General features: G+C 26.8%; 4 protein-coding genes across 4 annotated transcripts in view; 2 read left to right on the top strand and 2 right to left on the bottom strand.

Annotated features, from left to right (window-relative positions):
- The first annotated feature begins 341 nt into the window (after positions 1-341).
- Positions 342-3,848, top strand: LOC107994537 (uncharacterized). Its single transcript, XM_017051504.3, has 6 exons — positions 342-633; positions 1,029-1,152; positions 1,248-1,422; positions 1,796-1,881; positions 1,951-2,086; positions 2,704-3,848. The coding sequence occupies exons 2-6, from the start codon at positions 1,072-1,074 to the stop codon at positions 2,892-2,894; spliced, it is 669 nt and encodes a 222-aa protein (XP_016906993.1). The 5' UTR covers positions 342-633; positions 1,029-1,071; the 3' UTR covers positions 2,895-3,848.
- On the bottom strand, positions 3,634-6,742 carry LOC107994535 (WD repeat domain phosphoinositide-interacting protein 3). Its single transcript, XM_017051502.3, has 7 exons — positions 6,602-6,742; positions 5,685-5,858; positions 5,353-5,610; positions 5,077-5,278; positions 4,779-5,002; positions 4,531-4,655; positions 3,634-4,458 (listed from the first exon to the last, which is right to left on the bottom strand). The coding sequence occupies exons 1-6, from the start codon at positions 6,666-6,668 to the stop codon at positions 4,549-4,551; spliced, it is 1,032 nt and encodes a 343-aa protein (XP_016906991.1). The 5' UTR covers positions 6,669-6,742; the 3' UTR covers positions 3,634-4,458; positions 4,531-4,548.
- A 92-nt stretch (positions 6,743-6,834) lies between these two features.
- The window catches only part of LOC107994534 (uncharacterized), a 58,640-nt gene continuing 45,602 nt past the window's right edge, over positions 6,835-19,872 (bottom strand). The window contains exons 2-3 of the mRNA XM_017051501.3: positions 10,017-10,751; positions 6,835-9,748 (exon numbers count right to left, since the gene is read on the bottom strand). Of these exons, the coding sequence (XP_016906990.1) occupies positions 9,041-9,748; positions 10,017-10,640 (1,332 nt within the window). The 5' untranslated portion in view covers positions 10,641-10,751 and the 3' untranslated portion in view covers positions 6,835-9,040. The remainder of the gene's footprint in view (positions 9,749-10,016; positions 10,752-19,872) is intronic.
- LOC107994536 (rRNA methyltransferase 2, mitochondrial) lies at positions 7,042-7,988 on the top strand. The gene has a single exon (XM_017051503.3). The coding sequence runs from the start codon at positions 7,042-7,044 to the stop codon at positions 7,792-7,794; it is 753 nt and encodes a 250-aa protein (XP_016906992.1). The 3' UTR covers positions 7,795-7,988.

Genomic DNA, 19,872 nt, shown 5'->3' with positions numbered 1-19,872 from the left:
AACTACAGTTTTCAAAATATTGTTTTAAAGTATTTTGACATTTCGAAATAATGCTTTTATAAAATATTTTGATATTTTCAAAATACTTTATATCTTTTTAATTACTTATTTCAATTTTTTTAAAATTGTATTTTAAATTTATATCTATAATATCATCAACTTCAATCTAAAACACTTTAAATCACGAATTCATAAGATTCGAAATTAATTTTCTTTTATTAACTCAGATCTACAAGATTGAAAATTAATCATTTTGCACAAGTAACAATCAATGATCAATTGAGAACGGATGCACCTTGAAGGATGCGGTATTGGATTGGTCTGTGGTGCGCATGCCGTATAATCTATAGCTAGGGGTTACGTTTTTACCCCCTAGACGAGTTAAACTCGCGTTTCATGTGTCGAACGCACACAAACGGACATTCCTTTAAATTCAAGTTCTCTTTCAAAAGCCTCATACGAGGCTGTCAAAGAAGACGACATACGCACGTTCCGATTCCTCTATCCTTCATGTGATAGTATTTCGCTTGACAGTCGGTTATTTTACTTTCGTATAAGCAAGAAATAGTGAAAGTTATTGATTCATATTGTGAACTACGTTTCAGTAATATTTCGTGCTCCTTTTTCCGCGGGGTGAGTAAAAACATCAAATCGAAAGCGACCGAACTGCGAACCTGATTACAGCTGACATTTTCTCTTTTCACTTTTTCCTCTTCATATTATTGTTATTGTTGTACTTTAAACGACTGGTAGCAAAATTTTTTTAATTTTAGCCTTTTGCAAAAATCTTTGTAATTATTTTTGTTACTATTATTTTTGTTTACTATTTCTTATTATTATATTAATTTTTTATATAACGATACTTGACTTAAACTTTATATAATATTAATTGCACATTTGCTAATTTTTCTGATAATTGAAGAATTTTGTGAATTTATTTTGTTTGAGAATTAATTTTTAAATAATAAAACTTTGAATATTATTTAGGATAGATAAAAATGTTGATGTCTATTTTTCTTTATTTTTAGGAATAATAATTGTAGGAAGTTATTAAAAAAAAAGATAAACAAAATGAAAGTGGGATTGTTGAAAACTTTTTTACATTATTTCAACCTGCAACAGGGTACAGTGTTGATAGCTGTATTTCAATTGGTAAATATGACTTATTATTTAATTATATTTAACTACATAATAATAACTACATAACAAATTGATTACAATTAATTACATTCTCTTTTTTAATGCAGTTTACATCTGGGTTTAGTATGATATTTTTCGTGCTAGCACTAGCACATGCAATGGGAATTCAAGAAATGGTGGTAAGAGATACAGAAGACGCTCTCGAAAGGGAAGCCTTAGAAGATATATCGTCTAATCACTTAAATACCAGAAAAATGGATATGGCACATCATAATGCAACTGGTGCTTATAATCTTATGATGATTTCAAATATATTACATTTTAATTTTATTTCAAAACAAAACATTTTTCAATTATATAATTAACCTCTTCAAGAAATCTATTAAGATCATAAAAAAATAAAATTATATTTTATATTTAATATTTTTTTAATAATTAATTTAAAATATATTTTGAATCATTGAACAAAATAAATAATATTAGAAAATATTTATTTGAGAAAAATAATATACTCTTATGAAACTTTTTTTTAAATCATGCTTGAATCAATGGAAAACTAATAAATTTCTTAAGAGGTCAACATTTTATATGTATTCTTATTCTTCGGTTTGTATATCTCCAATTTTTTATACTAAAGATCATTACATGTTTTTAGAAACAGTTTATTCGATGTACTGTGGATTAGTGATCACAGTGATACATTTTATTTCCACTATTCTACTTTTGTATGGTGCGCTCACGGTAATTATATTTTATGTTGCCATATGTAAGAATAATTTCATGATAAAATAAGTTTTTTTCTTCCCATAGAATAATCGTCATTTTATGACACCCTGGATGATGATCATGATGACAATAATATCAGCTTTGACAATTTCTTTGTTTTTGGTACAACAAGATTGTCCATTTATTGCTACCCTCGGTGGCAAAGCTGATATTTGCGAACGTAAGTTGATAAACAAACGAAAAAAATCAAAATTTAATCACAATTATCAAATATTAAATTATTAAGTTAGTACATGTGAAACATAATAAAAAATCTAACGATTTGGAAAAATGATAAATCATAAGTATTAAGATGAAATTTTAAATTCATTTTATTTATTTTTTTAAAGAATGACGTGGTTGTTTCTATTTTTCTTGATTTCTTATATCATTATTGATGATAATTTTTAATTTTCATTCAATGAAGTACTATTCCGATACATACATAAATTTCTTCAAAGTTAAATACTTTCAATAACTTTATATTACACTTTCCAAGTTAATTTATATAAAAATCAAGCGAAAAATTAAAAACTATTTTTAATTAATAAAATAACAACATACGTACATTATAATAAATTTCTTCTTCTTTAACAGTTCTTTATAAGTTATTCTCTATAACTTTTTTATAATTAAAACAATTAAATATTAGATAAAACTTAAAACTATATTTGCTTATTAACATTAAAATTCTAATAACGATTTCATATACTTCAATCCAATACATTAAAAATACATTCTTGAACAATTTTTATTAGAAGTTTAGATTTATCATTCTTGAATATCATTTTTTTCCAGGTATAATTGTTCTCTTTCTTGTAATCACTAGTTCTTACGTATGGTTCGTCGTCTACAGTAGTTACAAAAGTCTCGAGACGAAAAAAGGATTAACTCACATTCTTCACGATGTGAAAAAAAATCCCGTAGTTCCAGTCGTGCAAAAATCGAAAGCCATTCAGGCAGATGCGAACAAACCGTTCGAAGTTTAAAGATACTACTGGTAGCGATAGAAAATCGGATTTATAATGATTGTGAAAGAGCGCAATCGATGACGAAGAGTTCTTGTTATCGAAAGATATTCTTAAAATGACAGTGTTTTTTAAACAAATTTTAAAATTAGACGACAAGGCCTATGATTTAAATCTTGTCATCTAAAGTTTTATAACTTAGTCAAATATGAATGTATTTCATTTTTGACGAAAAAAGAAAAATTAAAAGGTTGAAATAGTGAACAAGAACACGTGACAAACTTATGTTAGAAAAAAACACTGTGCATATTACTTCTATACATAACATGACAAAGACATTTCATTTTACAGAAGCTCAAAAGAAGTTTGCAGTACAAAAAGCTTGCTTTCGTATTATTATACATGTTACTTATTGTTCATACGTTATTAATTGTTAACAAATTCGCGTTGTTTTTTAGCGATATCTTAAACAATGCACAGAATTACAATTATTCTTTAAAAAACATGTAAATCTAAATTGCATATCGAAATGCGGCGACGCATATATCGTAATATAAATATATATATATTTTTTATTTCTATCATTGTTATAATAAAACATAAAATTCTTTTAATTATCAACAATACTAGGTCGAAAAGCTTAAATTTACGCAACATGCATTCTCTTTCTGTAAGACTGAATTATAATTACTAATGTTGCGTAAATTTTTTATCAAATTCCGCACAATATTCGAAAAGGATAGAAAATGAAATAGATCGCTTGCAACTGATCATATTATTTATATTTTATAAACAAATACAATGTTTCGTCTCATAATGTTTTTATTTTGTATTAGATCCCAATTTCTTTATGACATTACAATCTTGTGACATTTTGGGGTAATATTTCAATAATAATAACTGAATGTAGTTATTTCTTGTGTATATGTATATTAAATGTATGAAACCATAAAAATAAAGATTATAAAAATTCGATTACGTTATATACGTCCCATTTTTTATTTGGCTAATTACTGAATAAAAAAATTTTAATTTCAATAATTAGCCAAATTTCATGATATTATATTAATTTGTAACATTTATGACACGAAATACGCAATATGAAATATATTCGAGCATTTTTGTAACGATAAAAAAAAAATAACAAATTTATAATTTTATAAAATAAATATAAAAAAATACCATGATTTAATTGCCGAGCATAATGCGCCATTAAAAATTGTTGGATTACTTTCAAAATAATATTATTCGTATATTTGCATCAGCTTTAGCTAAAAATTATTTAATTTAAATGTACGAAAATTACTTTTTACATTGACATGTTAAGCAAAACTCTAAAATCGAGTTTTTTTTTTGTTTGTAACATTTAAGAACTTATAGTTCCATAAGTAGACATCTCAATAATAGGCCCTCTAGTGTTTCTTAAAGTTTTTTTTTTTGTTATGATCAATAGTTTTGCACAGTGCACATAACACCAACAAATAATAGTACTTTCCATTTGGTCCTCTACATATATGACTTCAAATAACAAACACAGTACTCACTTTCCATATAATTTATTTCATGTGAACTCACCCAAAGAACACTAAAAACATAACATTAAAAATATTTATTATTAAGATTATATAAAATTTTTAAGAGAGTTTAAAGAATTTACCTCTTCTTTATTTTCCAATCACATTTTATCGTCCGTTAATTCGAGGAACTGTGCATAAAATTCTTTCGTACATTCGCCTTTATTGTTAAACACGAATTTATAATAACTACCATCTGCACATATTACTGCAACAAAAGTAAAAAAAATACTGTTATGCGAAAATTTATATATATATATATATATATATATATTATAATAATATAATATAAAAATTGTTAAATATTGCTATATTATACTATAATACTCACCTATAATACTATTATTATCAGTTCCGAATGCACACATACATTGTGGACCACCCGGAACTTGAAATTTACAAAAGCTCCAGCTTGAACTAAAGTATTTTGGCAGGAAAGTGGCAGATGCTAAACTAGATTGACGATTTAATTTTTGATCTTCTACAGCAAAAACATGTACAGTTCCATGATCACTTGCCACACACAACCAAGTGGAATCATGATTGAAATTTATGCTACAATAATAAAGATCATATTGTTTTATTTTATATTGGTGAATAATTGTTTTTAATGTTTTTACTAAGCTTACCAATAAATGTTTGCATGATTAGCTCCCCTTCTCAATTCATTAATCATACTTCCAGTTTGTGTTTCAAATACCCTTATCAAAGTACCCTTTTCTGAAGCTGTAGCTAGTCTAGTACCTTGTAAGTTTAAAGCAATACATGATAAAGGTGTTTCATGCGCTTCAATATTTAATGGTTGTTTTTCTGTATTAGCCAAATCAATTACTGTAACAATAAAAAAAAAAAAGATATTTTATATAATAAAGCCAATAAAGTCAGCTTTTTATTTAAAATTTTACCTTGGACATGTCCATTCTTTCTACCAGGAAAAGCAAGCAAGGAATTACTACTATTTGGACATAAAACACACAGACCTCTGGGATTTGGATTAGTCTCAAATACATGAAGTTGTTGTGGATTTCTTGTAAATGTATAAACTTTTATAACTCCTTCTAAAATTACTACTATCCTATCTCTCCTTAATTTAACACCTTTTACAGGAGCATTAAACTCTAAAGTAATTGCTGATCTTTTTTTAAGGTCATCCCATATCATAACTGAAATATATTGTATAAAATAAATAATAAATAATTTATTTTATTTAAAATAAAAAGAAAATATAACATTTTACCTTTATTTGTTGGATACATAGGTTTTGCTCCACTACCAACTAATGCTAAATAATTACACCTAAACAGCATTTCCACATAACCAAGACCTCCATCACTGAAATGGCGTACCTTTTCCTTTAAAGGATCACAATTATATACTCTGAAACCATTTTCCATACCACAAACGAAACATCCTACAAGTGAAAAGATTATAGAAACAATAAAGATATTGTTATCTATTTTTGCATTACATATATATAGATATATTTTTTCTTTACGATCATAATATAGTATTTGAAACATACATGTTTCTTATTTAAGATATATATTAATATAAATACATAGAAAACTAAGAAGATAAACTACTACAGTTGAATAATTATCATGTAACTCTTTATGAAATATCATATCATATGATACATAAATAAAAGAATATAAAAGAATGAATGGATTACAAAAATAAATTGTTTAATAATTTGAATAAAATATGTTTATATATCAGTAGATTTACAATCAATTTTTTTTAATTCATATTTATAAAAAAAAATAAATCAATATTCATAAATAAGATATAATTAAAAGGTAATTTGAATAATAATAGCTAAAATAAATTTAAATAATTAAAATAGAATGAAATATAATATATAAATATTTTAAAAAGGCATATCTATAATAAATTTATTATTAAATTCATTCTTACAAGAATAAGGTTAAAAAAAAAATGATTATAAGTTTTTTTATTTTAATTATTTTTGAACAAATAGCGTCTGTACAAAACATATTTTTTTATATTAAAACGATATTAATTACATAAAAAAAAAATAATCATAATAATAAATTTATGAAATAAGAATATTAGATATATAGGTTAGAAGTAAAAAAATAAATTTGACAGTACATGACCGGACTGTCAAATGTAGTACACTCGGTCACATACCTTGATCCTGATTGAAACCAGCATAAAGCAAGCCGTTACCGTGAGGATTCCCTGTAGTTAGGTTCATCGTAAATCACTTCTTTAATCGCAACATTCGCTCATATGATCATTTAGTCACGGAATTCTATCACATCTTCGCCGGCAAGCACATGAGATACTTTTTGTAACTACGAAGTTCCGTCACCATCATAGAGTTTCTACGCATGCGTATTCTTCTGTATTAATCAGCTGATACTAAAACCGGATCGCAATTTGTAAGTACATATATAAAAAGTTTTATTTAAAACTGTTAAATGTTATAATTTTATTCAAAGCATAATGTTTATTAATTGTTTTGTATAATAAATAATTGAATGATAAAGAATTAATCAAAATAAGAAAATGATCAATCTATATATATAAATTTGATACATAAAATTATTATTAAGTTAGGTTATATCATGAATTATTCAAGAATATTTTTGATAATAAGGAATTTACATACTTATTCTACATTATTTCGAGAAACACCACAAAATTTAAAAGGAAAGAAGCATAGTTCACAATTATGGCTTACAAGACAAATACAAGATCCTTATGTGGAATTGGCTAAACGAGAAAATTATAGATGTAGAAGTGCATATAAATTGTTAGAAATTAATGAAAGATTTAAAATATTAGAACCAGGGAAAATTGTAATTGATTGTGGAGCTGCTCCTGGTAGTTGGACTCAAGTTGCTGTTAAATTCACAAATGCAAATGCTAAACAAAAAAGTGCTATTGGAACTGTTTTAGGAATAGATAAACAACCAATTTATCCTATTGAAGGTGCAACTTTATTAAATGGTATGGATTTTATGGCTGCAACATCTCAAAATGAAATCTTGAACATCTTAAATGGTCGAAAAGTGAATGTATTTTTATCAGATATGGCACCAAATGCATCTGGTATAAGAGATTTAGATCATGAAAATATAATGCAACTTGTATATAGTGCTTTAAAATTTGCTTTACAAATTATTCATATAAATGGAATATTTGTTTGTAAAGTATGGGATGGTAAGAAATCTTTGCAATTGGAGAAAGATCTGACAAGATTTTTTAAACATGTAAAAAATATAAGACCAAAAGCAACAAGAAATGAGTCTACTGAGAAGTTTCTTATTGCTCGGGAATTCAAAGGGATAAAAAATACATCCAGTAATGCAACGTAACATGCAATTTCTTTAACAATTAAGTTATGTACAATAAAAAATTACAATTACAACGTAACATGCAGTTTCTTTAACAATTAAGTTATGTACAATAAAAAATGCTTAATGAATAAAATGATTTGTAACATAATCGCTTATCATGCCTGGACAGGTTGTAAATAATAATAAAGCATGATATTTTGGCGCAAAATCAATATCGAATGATTTTTTTATGTTCTTTCTGTTTTGCGATCTAAGAATACTTCCTACATGATACGACACGACAATGTATAATATACATCGATATATTTAGCTATAAATAATACAATAATATTTTTATACAGTTACAATTAATACACGTTAAGACGCTGTTGACGCTTCTTAATTATGTAATGTATATACAATTTCTCTTAATAAAATTAATATGTACACGAATTAACATTCAAATACATGGGAAAAAGAGATTACACACCACATCGAAGCATATGTAGAGCAGTAAAAAAAATTACTGGCCGCGATGTCAGATTTATAATTTTTTTTTAATTTCGTACGTGATATAATCACACGTATATATAATTTTATCTTCTTATAAAAATCCAAAGGATATATCAATAGATTTTGTTAATGACAATAATAATTTTTTCATTTCGTAATTGCATGCATTCTATCGCGTATTTTCGTATAAAAGAGTTATCGCAGGGTTAAACGTTATTCCAATAACATCGTAGAATTTAAAAACGATTTTGTTTCTCGCAAATTTGTTTTTTTTTTTTAGTTTTCTAGCTTTTTTTTTTTAGAAAAGCTTTACGATTGATGATATTTTTGTGAAGTAACTCCAATATGTATGTATATATATATATATGTGCGCGAAATGAATGATTCTGAAAGATATGATAAAAGACTGAGTAAATTTTTAATTGAGAAAGAAGAATTATTCGGACAATGCATGCCGATAGATCATTGACTTTCATTTATTTGATTTATTAAGATTTATTCGAAAATTTTATTTGAAATATTATTTGAATAACGTTTAACTTTGTTTTGATCACGGATAATATGTAGTATGTACTCTGATCATGGATGGTAATATTTATGTATGCCTCATAGATCTCACGGGACGGTACAAGTGTACGGAAGTATTGTACACCGATAAATAGCGCTACATGGTCTTATTTGTAGATGCAAGACTTTTGATCAATAGACATTCCTACTTTTATGATTGTACATATTCGGTCTATTCGAATAACCAATCAAATCCATATTTCTTTCATGGGATTTCTAACGAGGAACGCACAGTAGTTTGATCCTGGATGGTAATACTTCGATCATAAATGGTAGTATTTTGGTCATTGCTTGTAGTGTTTTGGTCATGACTTGTGGTACTCTGATCGTGAATGGTAGTATTCTGCTCATGAATGGTAGTATTCTGATCATGGATGGTAGTATTTTGATCATAGATAGTAGTATTTTGATCGTGAATGGTAGTACTTTGATCATGAGTACTAGTACTTTGATCATAGATGGGAGTACTTTGATCATAAACGGTAGTACTTTGATCATAAATAAAAGTACTCTGATCATGAATTGTAGTACTCTGATCATGGATCGTAGTACTCTGATCGTGGATTGTAGTACTCTGATCGTGGAATGTAGTACTTTGATCGTTGATTGTAGTACTCTGATCGTGGATTGTAGTACTCTGATCGTGAATTGTAGTACTTTGATCGTGGATAATTATACTCTGATCACGAATAGTAGTATTCTGATCTTCTTCTTCTTCAAATTCGTCGGGGGGTTCGTTAATAGGTTCGTCAGAAATGGTAGTATTCTCACGAGAAACATTATCCTCGTTTTCCTGTTCTTCGTTGTTGTTCTTCGTCTGATAATACATGATCAGAGATTCCAACGGTTGCTCTTCTTCCTTTATCTCTTCCTCTATGTTTTCCATTATGTCTTCTTCTATTTTCTTTACTACCTGTAACAATTTATAAAAATTATATTTCGAATACTTTAAATTATTATCTTTAAAATATAATACATAATAATAATAACAATGATGTTAATGTAATTGGCAATGAACGAAAGAAAAATTCTTAAAAGAACATACGAAAAAGCGGGAATCTATGCAATTCTATTAAATCCTATTTATCCTATTTATATATTAATCCTATTTATATGTTACATTCTCTAACTTACAGTTAATAAATATATATGATAAAGAAAATTCATCAATAAAATATTACCTTTTCTTCTACTTTTTTTTCTTCTACATTCTTTTGGGGAAGAGCCACATCCTTTTGGGAAAGAGCGATTGGTTTGTTCGATTCTCTGGTCATGGAAAACAGAGGGATATTCAACTGCAACGGGCCGCTGGACTTTTTTTTATTATTGTTAAACGCCTCAGAGCTGCTACCTCGGTTCCCGTATCGATTGTTCAGCCGTTGAAGAAGGAAACCAAGATGAGCCTCGTGATCGATGTTCACGATTTTCACGCACCTGCCCATCGTATCTGCACGATAACCGTCAGCGCAAGGCGGTAAAGCTGGCAGTTCTGGCGCAATGAACACGCTTTTCGGTGTGATCCGTTTGAGGAAACTTGCTGAATCTAAGCTGGAATGACCTCCTGTTTGATGATCTAGAAGGAGCCAAGCTTGCCAGGCTAGATCGCTTGGCGAGCCAAGATTCTGTGACCTCGATTCGCCGGAATTTGATAACGTGGACGACGACGATGATGATGATGAAGATGATGAATCTGTTAACCTCTTCGTCGACATTGGTTCGCTATACCTAATGAGACCGGACAAAATGACGATGGCGAGCAGCATCCTCCAACAAGGATGCCTTTGACGATAGTTTATAACGAGCATGTTCGTTTTAGTCGACGAGGTTTCTTGCCGGATTCGTTCGAGGTATCTTGAAGATTCTCGTCTGAAACCTGCTCGTCACCTTCCCCTCGAACCTTGACACACCGGAATCGTCTGAAAATGAAATGATTATATGAGTATAACCGATAATTAACGACTGCCTTAATAATTTGAATTTTGTAAAATTTCATTAATAATATTATAAGTAGAAAATAATCTAGTTAAAAGAAAAAAAATTCTAAAAAGTATAAAAATTTATTAAAAAATTAGAATCCAGAAAGTATATATGTAATACATATATATAAATATATATAAATAAATATGTCACAAAGTTTGCATTCAGCTTTGATTGTTAGAGCTTTCACTCGAGCATTGAATCATCTTCAGCCGGTATGTTAGCCTACTTTTCAAGTTAATAGATGCCACTTGCTTAGATGGCATTTATATATTCCAGAAATTTATTTAATAAATTAGTAGACAGTTTTGCTCGAAATTCAAACAAATAATAGTTAATTAATATCAAATTTTATTCTGCATAAAGGTAAATATTGGAATTTTTAAAAGAAGAAACAGATTCTATTTTAAACTAAATCATATAAAAATTCTTGAATTATTTTAAAAATTTTTGATACAGAAAAAGATAAATTGCATTAATCCTAATTTAATCCTCAATTTTAATTCGCATTTCGCGGATGGCGCGAAAATTTAAAAATTTGCTATAATAACCTATTATTTATAATATCATGATCGTATAAATTACAAAATTGTATAATGTAAAATGAAGAAATAAAAATTAGAAAAAATTTAATTAGCAAAAATTAGAAATTCTAATAAAAATTTTAGAAAGTTTCTCAATTGTTTATTTCTTTATAATTCGCGTTAGATCTCAATAATTATATTCTGTATACTGTTTTCGTTTGTGATCAAAATATCATACAACTTTTGTATTCTTCTCTCTCTTTTTGTAACTTCCGCTCTCGAAATCAAGAACAAAAATTAAGACAGATGCAGATCGATTCCGTTTTCGGTACGAATTCCATCAATTATTTGTACATGATGAGTGGATGAATCGACGACTCGTCAGTTTTAAAAGGTATTGCCTACAGCGATCTTCGTCTTCATATGTATATATGTATATGAGATAGAAACTGCACGCGCTTCGAACGGGGAAAAGTGAATGCACGCCGATCTGTTTTTACCGTTATGCAGCCACGCCACGATTATGTCTACGCCATGAATAGGCCGTACAAACACGAGATTCGGATTCAGGAACGTGTCAGGCATCCTCGAGGAGCGAACAGAAGAAGGAACGTGGGATGGCGCCAATAGATTTCGTGACCGAAATGAAACTCCACCGAGAATGATCGATGAATTTTTTATCCCTTTCCTTGAAGTCTTATTTTTTGGTATGTACTTTAATTTTATTATTTTTTTTTTTTTTAAGATGGACGAGCAATACGAAATTATTGTATATGTAAGTTGTATCATTTTGGAATTGTATCATTATGATTAAAATAATATTTATACTTTTATAGATTGTTTGATTTCTTAAATTTTATTTGTAATAACGTGATAAGGAAAAAGATTAAAATTAAAATTAAGATATTTGAATGATATATTTTGATTTATATTTTAATTTTATTTTATACAAATAAATTATAAAAGTTAATTACAAAACATTCTGCTTTCAAGTATCAATAATATAATAATCGTCAATGAAAAAACTATAAAAAAGATCATAATCATATTGATTTTATAGAAACTTTTGTGCAAATATTTAATATGATCTTTATTAGTTTCTAACAGTCTTTTGACTCTCGTGTCGATACCTTGTATATCCTTGATATTTAAAGATATGACAATATCATTGAATGCATTATTTGTCTTGTAATATCAATTAATTGTATATTGATACGCAGATAAAATGTACAAAATATTTCTAAAGAATGAAAAATATAATAGATAATCAATATGATGAAAAACAGTTCTTAAATTATAATTTTTTCGATATACGTTCTCTTTTTGTATGACCTTTCTGAGTAATGAAAGTTGCATTGAAAACTGAGGTGTTGAGGCGTTACAACAAAATCAAATCAAAGGTCAGATTATGCAAGGAACCTATTTTCTCTTGTAATCCATGAATACGGTGATTTCATTGCGTGATTTTTGAGGTTGTGATTCAATGTTTATGCAATGAAAATATTCCTTATTTGTTTTAATTTTTATTTATTTTTTTTTTAATTTTCTAAATCATGATAAGATTTAAGTTTATGATATTATGATATTTTCTTTCATCAGTAGCATTGATTACAATTCAATGAATGTTATAAATTATATAATAATATTTTATGATTAATTTTTTCAGTATTTTAAGACGGATATAATATTACTTTAATATCTTTATTTTTATATTCTTCGAAAGAAGAAATAAAAAATTACATTTCATTCTTAATATTATGAAAAAAAAGAACAATTAATAGTTTAATGATCGTAAACAAAAATAAAAAAGTTATAAAATTTTCTGAATATTTCAGTAGATTTAAATCTGTTTTCACTTTCTCATTTTCAAGTATTACTCTTTTAATTATCTTCAGAGAAGTATATTATCGATCAAGAATTAAAAGCTGCTTTTAAAAAGAATCCAACAGAAAGAGAAAAGTATGTAGTCACACTTTCCCTACATTTCTTTCACCTTATCTTTCCAAACAAAAAGATTTGTCCGCCCATCCTCGACCTTAATTTCTGTTCTCAAACCACATTAATTCCGTTCCTAATCAAAGATTTGAGACTTTCACGATTTGATATCATACAATTATCAACATTGTGGCTTCCGGCTATATATCATTCATGGAATATTTTGGAATATTCTGAAATATTTTAAGATATTTTGAATTATTTTAGGATATTTTAAAATATTTTTCTTTTAAATAATTTTTATCTTATATTTGAAATATTTTTAGATATTTTTTAAAGATATTTTTGCACATTTCGAACGAAATTTAAATAATTATGTTGATTCTCTACTGTAATTCAAATTCAAACTGACATAGACAATATACAAATATCAGAGAAACATGAAAGACTAAGAAGACGAATGCCTGCAACATGAAACATCGATAATAATAGTGAAACATCATTATTATAGTGACTTCTGACTATATTGTGCAGTAAAAGTAGGGTCGATGATAGGGCGAACTGGAAAGTGCTTAAGAATTTCTCTGTTTGAAGATACCGGCAAAAATGTTCCACATTCTTGTACATGGTTATCTAAAGATGCGTGTGAACAAACTATGTGTCTCTATTAAAGGCTATTAAGGGACTAAATGCGCTATAATAATGGAAATTTTCTCTATTTAGTCTTAATCATACCATATCTAAGTTCGGTATTTTCGATATGTCAATAAGATGTTTTTCTTTAAATTTTTTTGGATAAGAAATTATTTAATTTTTATTTACAATTTATAATAGTAATAAATATTTATAATTTATTAATTATTTTCTTTTTTAAAATGATTACTTCATTATGATAAAATACGTAATACGAAGCTTATAAATTTGTATACCTTGCTTCTTTTCTTGTATCAGGAAAATTTATTTCAAAGAAAAATAAATAAACAATTCTATTCCTTAAACATGGTGTATTTCGAGAATAAATTTTAGTTTGCAACACTGCGTGTAGTCTCTCTTTATTTAATAAATAAACTTGATTAAATAAACTGTGTTATATTTGAGATAAAAATTTAGCAAATTTTTAATCGTTCGTAAGAATTATTATGTTCTCAAATAGTTTTCCTTTTTTTATTTTTATAGAATATATATATTAGATAAAAAAATCTTTTAAAGAGAAAAATTTTTTTTATTTCATCTTATATTTAAAAATAATAAAATTGAACTAACGAAATGTTTTTTTATATATTGATATATTGATAAGAATAATTTTATATTAAAATAATAAAAATCATACTATTGGAATAATGGAAATTCTATTGTATTTCACATTATCTTTTTTATTGTTCATGAATTTTTGGGACAAGATGATATAAATCATGAGAAAACGAAAATAACGTTGTAAATTATACGAACTCGCGTTGAATTTCCGCGTAATCAAACAAATCAATCCGATGATATTGTTCCAGACGATTGCTATCATACGGTTTACGCACGTGATTTATATATTTTGCAAGAAAGTCGCGTGACCTACACGTGTTCGATGAAATATTTACTCTCGATGAAAGAAAGAAAACAATTTTTTTAAAAATAAAAAGATTTTGATTTCAATGAAATAATTATACTATTTGCGTTTATTTATATAGCTTAGCATTTATTTATATAGTTAATGAAATAATATTAATAATCTCTTGTGTGAAATTATTACTTAATTTTAAATATATTACATATAATATATTATAATATAATTTTGAATAAAAAAATATATTTAATAAAAAATCATAATTTGCTAATATTAAATTATGAAAAAGTTCACATATATTATTATCAGTTGATTAGAATTTTCAAATATTTATGACCAATGGTATACATATCAAATCCATATTTAAAAAATCTTCTATTTACATATGTATAACCAGAAAAATAACTATTTTCTTATTTTTTTGATAAACAAAGCAAGATAAATGTAGTTTCCAATACGTTTTACGATTACAAGAAGATAATTTTGCGCAATCTTTTAGTTAGTAATCTTCTTTAGTAGAACCCCTGCAACTCATAGAAATAGCAAACTATAAATAAAGAGAAACCGGCCTAATAGCCAGAACCACAACGATCTGATCGTAACGGGAAAAAAACCAGACATCGATTTTGTTCTTTTTCTTTTCAAACAAAACTTCGGATTCATCAATCCATGTCTTTCATGCTACAAAATATTTAACCGATTTTTTTTTCGTGTTTTTTTTATCTATTTATTTTTTTATTTTTGTTACAACAACAATAGTTCTATTATGATTAATATTTATGCAATATAAATATTTCTTTTGAAGTGTGTTAAGCAATTGATATTTATATTGATTATTGGTCGTAAATGATCATGTTGAATAAGATTTGATCTTTATAAATTAATAATTTATTGTACAATTCAGCAAGAAACAGTAATCCTTATTACATGTAACATACAAACAATTATATAAATTATTTTCTAACTATTTTATCAAATCATTCTCTTATATTTATACAAAATTAAAATATTTTGATATAGTTATATATTTTGAAATAAAAATAATCGAGGATAACTTTTGAGATCTATCAAGTTTTTTTTTATCAATTAATTTAACTTTATCAATTTCCCAATGATCCATTTTTATATTCCATTCGTAAAATATTTAGAATGTGAAAAACTAATGCAATAAATAAACCATCTGTCTTTATTACTGTCTATAGTTTTACTCAACTTATCTTATCACAATAATAAGTAATAAAGGAAATCGTTTTCTCGGATTTCGCAATTCAAAATGGAAAAAGATTATCATGTATAGGCACTGGTTTATCCCTCATGAACTTTAAATTAATTGATAGATCAATATTACGTTAACTAAAATTTTATTTATCAATATCTCAACAAATTTTAGAAAAAATTATAATTAAATCGCGATACATGGATCACCCGGTCAATTAAATAATTAGAGAATAATATTAATAAAATTTAGAAAATTAATGAAAATTAGATAAATTTTAATCTACCGATTAATTTTCACGCATTCCGAGAATTAAGTGCGTGTACAATTCGGATCTTTCATCCATTATGGTCAATGTGCAAAATGAACCATTTATAATTCAACCAGAGAACCAGTTCGCTTCGAACAAACCATGTTTCTCAATTACCAACGTTATGTCTCAGCGAGTCGCGATCACAGTTTACGCTACGCTGCATCAAATCCCCGAGAGATCGCAGCTTCCGTTACGTAATCGACCGGCAGAAATTTCTATTGGACGCTCGTTCGGTAATCGCGTGCACTTTCTAGCCGATGAATTCGAACGTTCTCTCCCCTCGGTCGATAACCGGTAGCAGTTTCTTCGATGATCTCACGAGATCCATTACTACGTATATATTAAGAGGGTGCGTTTGTCAATGGCTTAAGCATGCACTTATTAAGTACATAGACTTGTAAGTAGCGTATAATCGTCTTGATATCGAAAGTTCTCTTCACGCGAGATAACAGCATCACTACTCCAAACAGCTATTCTTTGAATCCTGCGATTGACAATACAACGAGTACCGATAACGTTATCGTCGTGCGCTCGTTTGCACTTGCAAACCGGCTCGACACACTGCCGAACGAATTCTCGTTTTATTCGCTCCGTCTAGCATGCATCGTGATAACAGCCATTGATTCTGAATTACATATTAGGGAAATTCACTGAATCTGAGTTTTTAAATGAAATGAAAAACTCAGCAATTCTTTTTTTTTTATAAAATAAATGGATGAAATTATAAATTAAATTTCGAATTGAAGTTATTGATTGTTTCTTTTTTTATGTAGAATTAAGCAATTTAAAATTTTTTTTTGCAATATAAAATCGTAAATTAAAATCATTTGAAAAGAAACTGTATGTAATTTAATTTAGTTAATACGATTATTTTATATAATTTAAGCTATTTTCGATTTTCGATTTTTTTTATAAATGTAATAATCATATATGTATATACATATATGAATTATGAATTTATCCTCATATTTAATCTATTATTATATTATTGTATGTAAAAGAAAGTTTATTCAATAATTAATCATAATAAAAATTATTATAGTATTAACAGTTGACAATAGAATATAATAATATTTAGTTTGTTAATAACAGAATATGAATTTATAAAATGTTGATATATGTTTCTCAAACAAACGATTTATGAATGGGACTGGATCATTTCTTGATTTTCTTTCGAGAATATTTTCTTCTAATTATTATATTTAATTCAAATTTTATTATATTAAAATTTAATTTTCAAAAAATAAATAATTTAAGAAATGCCAGAAAATTGAAATAAAAATTTAGAAAATTGAAATTTATTTGCAAGTCTATATCATAATTATTATATGAGAATATTTAACGACTAATATAGTTATTAATACAAATTTACCTGGAAATTAATTACAGAATATTCGTATGGTATCAAATACATTGTTCTAATTTCTTACATACAGTATCAACTTTCTGTTATGTAAATTTTCTTTGCAGCTCGTTATAATGGGAAACATGTATATTAAACACATCAATTGGCGAAATTATTAGAATTTAATTAATGATTATTCAAATTTGATAATGCATAAGTTTACCGACTCATTTGATAAAATTAATTTATAAATTATGCCGTTACAATAATGAAATATATTAAAAATTAATATAACACATTAAAAGTACTTCTTTATGTTTCAATGTGTTATTATTATATTATATTATACAAATAAAGAAAAAACCAATATCTAAAACCATTATCTATATTTGTTCAGTTTTTAGAATAATTATTATATTTACTTAAAAAAAAATTGAAGAAATGCTTGATATATTAACAATTTTAGTTAAAAATTCATATAATCAATATTTATGTATATATTTAAATTTTATTAGAAAAAAATCTTAAGACTTTTCAACGAAACATCCTTTTCAATATTTCGTTGAAAATTTCTTGAACAAAAAATAATCCCATACGAATTTTACTTCATGCAAGTTCGAGATGTAAGAAACATCGAAATCTATTCGCTTTAAGCTTCTTTCCGTAATTCGTACATATTAATATTTACAGAAAATAGAGTGTATTTGTTTTATGTGCGGCCGTGGAATCGATGGAGCTAACATTTACGTGCTGCGGAATTTAGATGCGTTAATCATCGTCGAATAACAATCGAGCGCGATCCCCGGAGAATTCAACAAATTCACCGAAATTTCCAGTAGTCGACGGAAAATTTCGGAGTGTTCCCAGAGCGTCCATTTTGCTGTTTGAACAAACACGAGGGTAGAAGCGTGTAAAATATGCACGAGAAGAGCGTACGCTACCGGCAAAGGGAAAAAGTGTTTTTACACGTGGTTCTGTGTTCTTTCTTTTTTTTTTTTTTACATTGCGAATTATTATCTATTATTATATAATTATTATCTTGTAATTTTTATTTTTTCCATCAATTGACATTTCTATTAATTAATAATTCACGTATTTTAAAAATTCGATATCTTGAAAAATTAAATATCATTATAAATCCCAGTATGTTTACAAGAATTAATTAAGTTACTTTAGTTTGTTGGTTTTAAAAAGTGTTTAATTAAATAATGATCAAATCTTTATTTTTTAATCATTTTTAATCATTGGTTTCTTATATTAAATTATATCCTGCGGAGATTATAAAACATGTATAATGTTGCATATACGTCGATAAGAATCAATATTAGTAGGGAAAGATTGCAAGAGGGTTAAACGGCCTCGAGATGAGCAATGCAGACGGTGTCTTCGTGAACTTTCGTTCCTCTCGAGGCCAACGTGTCGTGCTTCTCGAATCTACAATGATTCATGACAGTCTGACCTCTCTTTAAATAACTTTTTACCACGAAATCTTCGAAAGGACAAGCGATTTCAATGAATTCTAACCCTGGGATTTCTGTGTACGATTGCGAAATTTGAATTGTCATTGATCTTGCAGATTCATATATATAATGATCTTTTCTTACGTCCTTTTTTAACTATTAAATAATTTTAAGCGAAGTGAATGTTAAGTCGTGAGTTTATAATTATCTTTGATATTCATAAGATAGTGAATTTTTTTATTATTGTTATTGGCTATTAACTCTTTTTTTAATTTAGTTATGCTATTGATGATATTAGAATTAAAGAAAAAAGAAATCATAAAATTTTTTAACACATCAATTGATTTTTTTGTGGATAGATGGGTAATTTTAAGCAATACATTAGCTTCAAGTATCGTCAACCTGTTCTCGCTGGTAAAATTCGATAATAGCTTTCAACAACAAGTAAAATCCATTAGTGACATTGGGATTACAATCAAGTAGTAAAATTTTCAATAAATTTTTTCAACTATTTTTTATATCTATTCATTCGATTATTTTTATATTTAATCAAATATAAAAAAAAACTTTTACGACATTCATTGGCGATATTTTATTGTTTTAGATTTATCAGAAAAATAATTTTCAATATTTTATATGATATATTATATCAAATCATATATCCACAGTTGATGGATAAAATTTATTCTTAGACTTAGAAATTTATTCTTAG

The sequence above is a fragment of the Apis cerana genome, linkage group LG11 (genome assembly GCF_029169275.1).
Source record: "Apis cerana isolate GH-2021 linkage group LG11, AcerK_1.0, whole genome shotgun sequence".
Lineage (NCBI taxonomy): Eukaryota > Metazoa > Arthropoda > Insecta > Hymenoptera > Apidae > Apis > Apis cerana.
Note: the sequence above shows the minus strand (reverse complement) of the source record. Positions and strands in the feature narration are given on the sequence as shown.

Excerpts from the sequence above, each read along its gene's own strand:
- LOC107994537 (XM_017051504.3), top strand. The coding sequence starts at position 1,072 with ATGAAAGTGGGATTGTTGAAAACTTTTTTACATTATTTCAACCTGCAA. Across the intron at positions 1,423-1,795 it reads GGCACATCATAATGCAACTG|AAACAGTTTATTCGATGTAC; the intron begins GTGCTTATAATC and ends ACATGTTTTTAG. Across the intron at positions 2,087-2,703 it reads CAAAGCTGATATTTGCGAAC|GTATAATTGTTCTCTTTCTT; the intron begins GTAAGTTGATAA and ends ATTTTTTTCCAG.
- LOC107994535 (XM_017051502.3), bottom strand. The coding sequence starts at position 6,668 with ATGAACCTAACTACAGGGAATCCTCACGGTAACGGCTTGCTTTATGCT. Across the intron at positions 5,279-5,352 it reads AAAGAATGGACATGTCCAAG|TAATTGATTTGGCTAATACA; the intron begins GTAAAATTTTAA and ends TTATTGTTACAG. Across the intron at positions 5,003-5,076 it reads AATCATGCAAACATTTATTG|CATAAATTTCAATCATGATT; the intron begins GTAAGCTTAGTA and ends TTATTATTGTAG.
- LOC107994536 (XM_017051503.3), top strand. The coding sequence starts at position 7,042 with ATGAATTATTCAAGAATATTTTTGATAATAAGGAATTTACATACTTAT.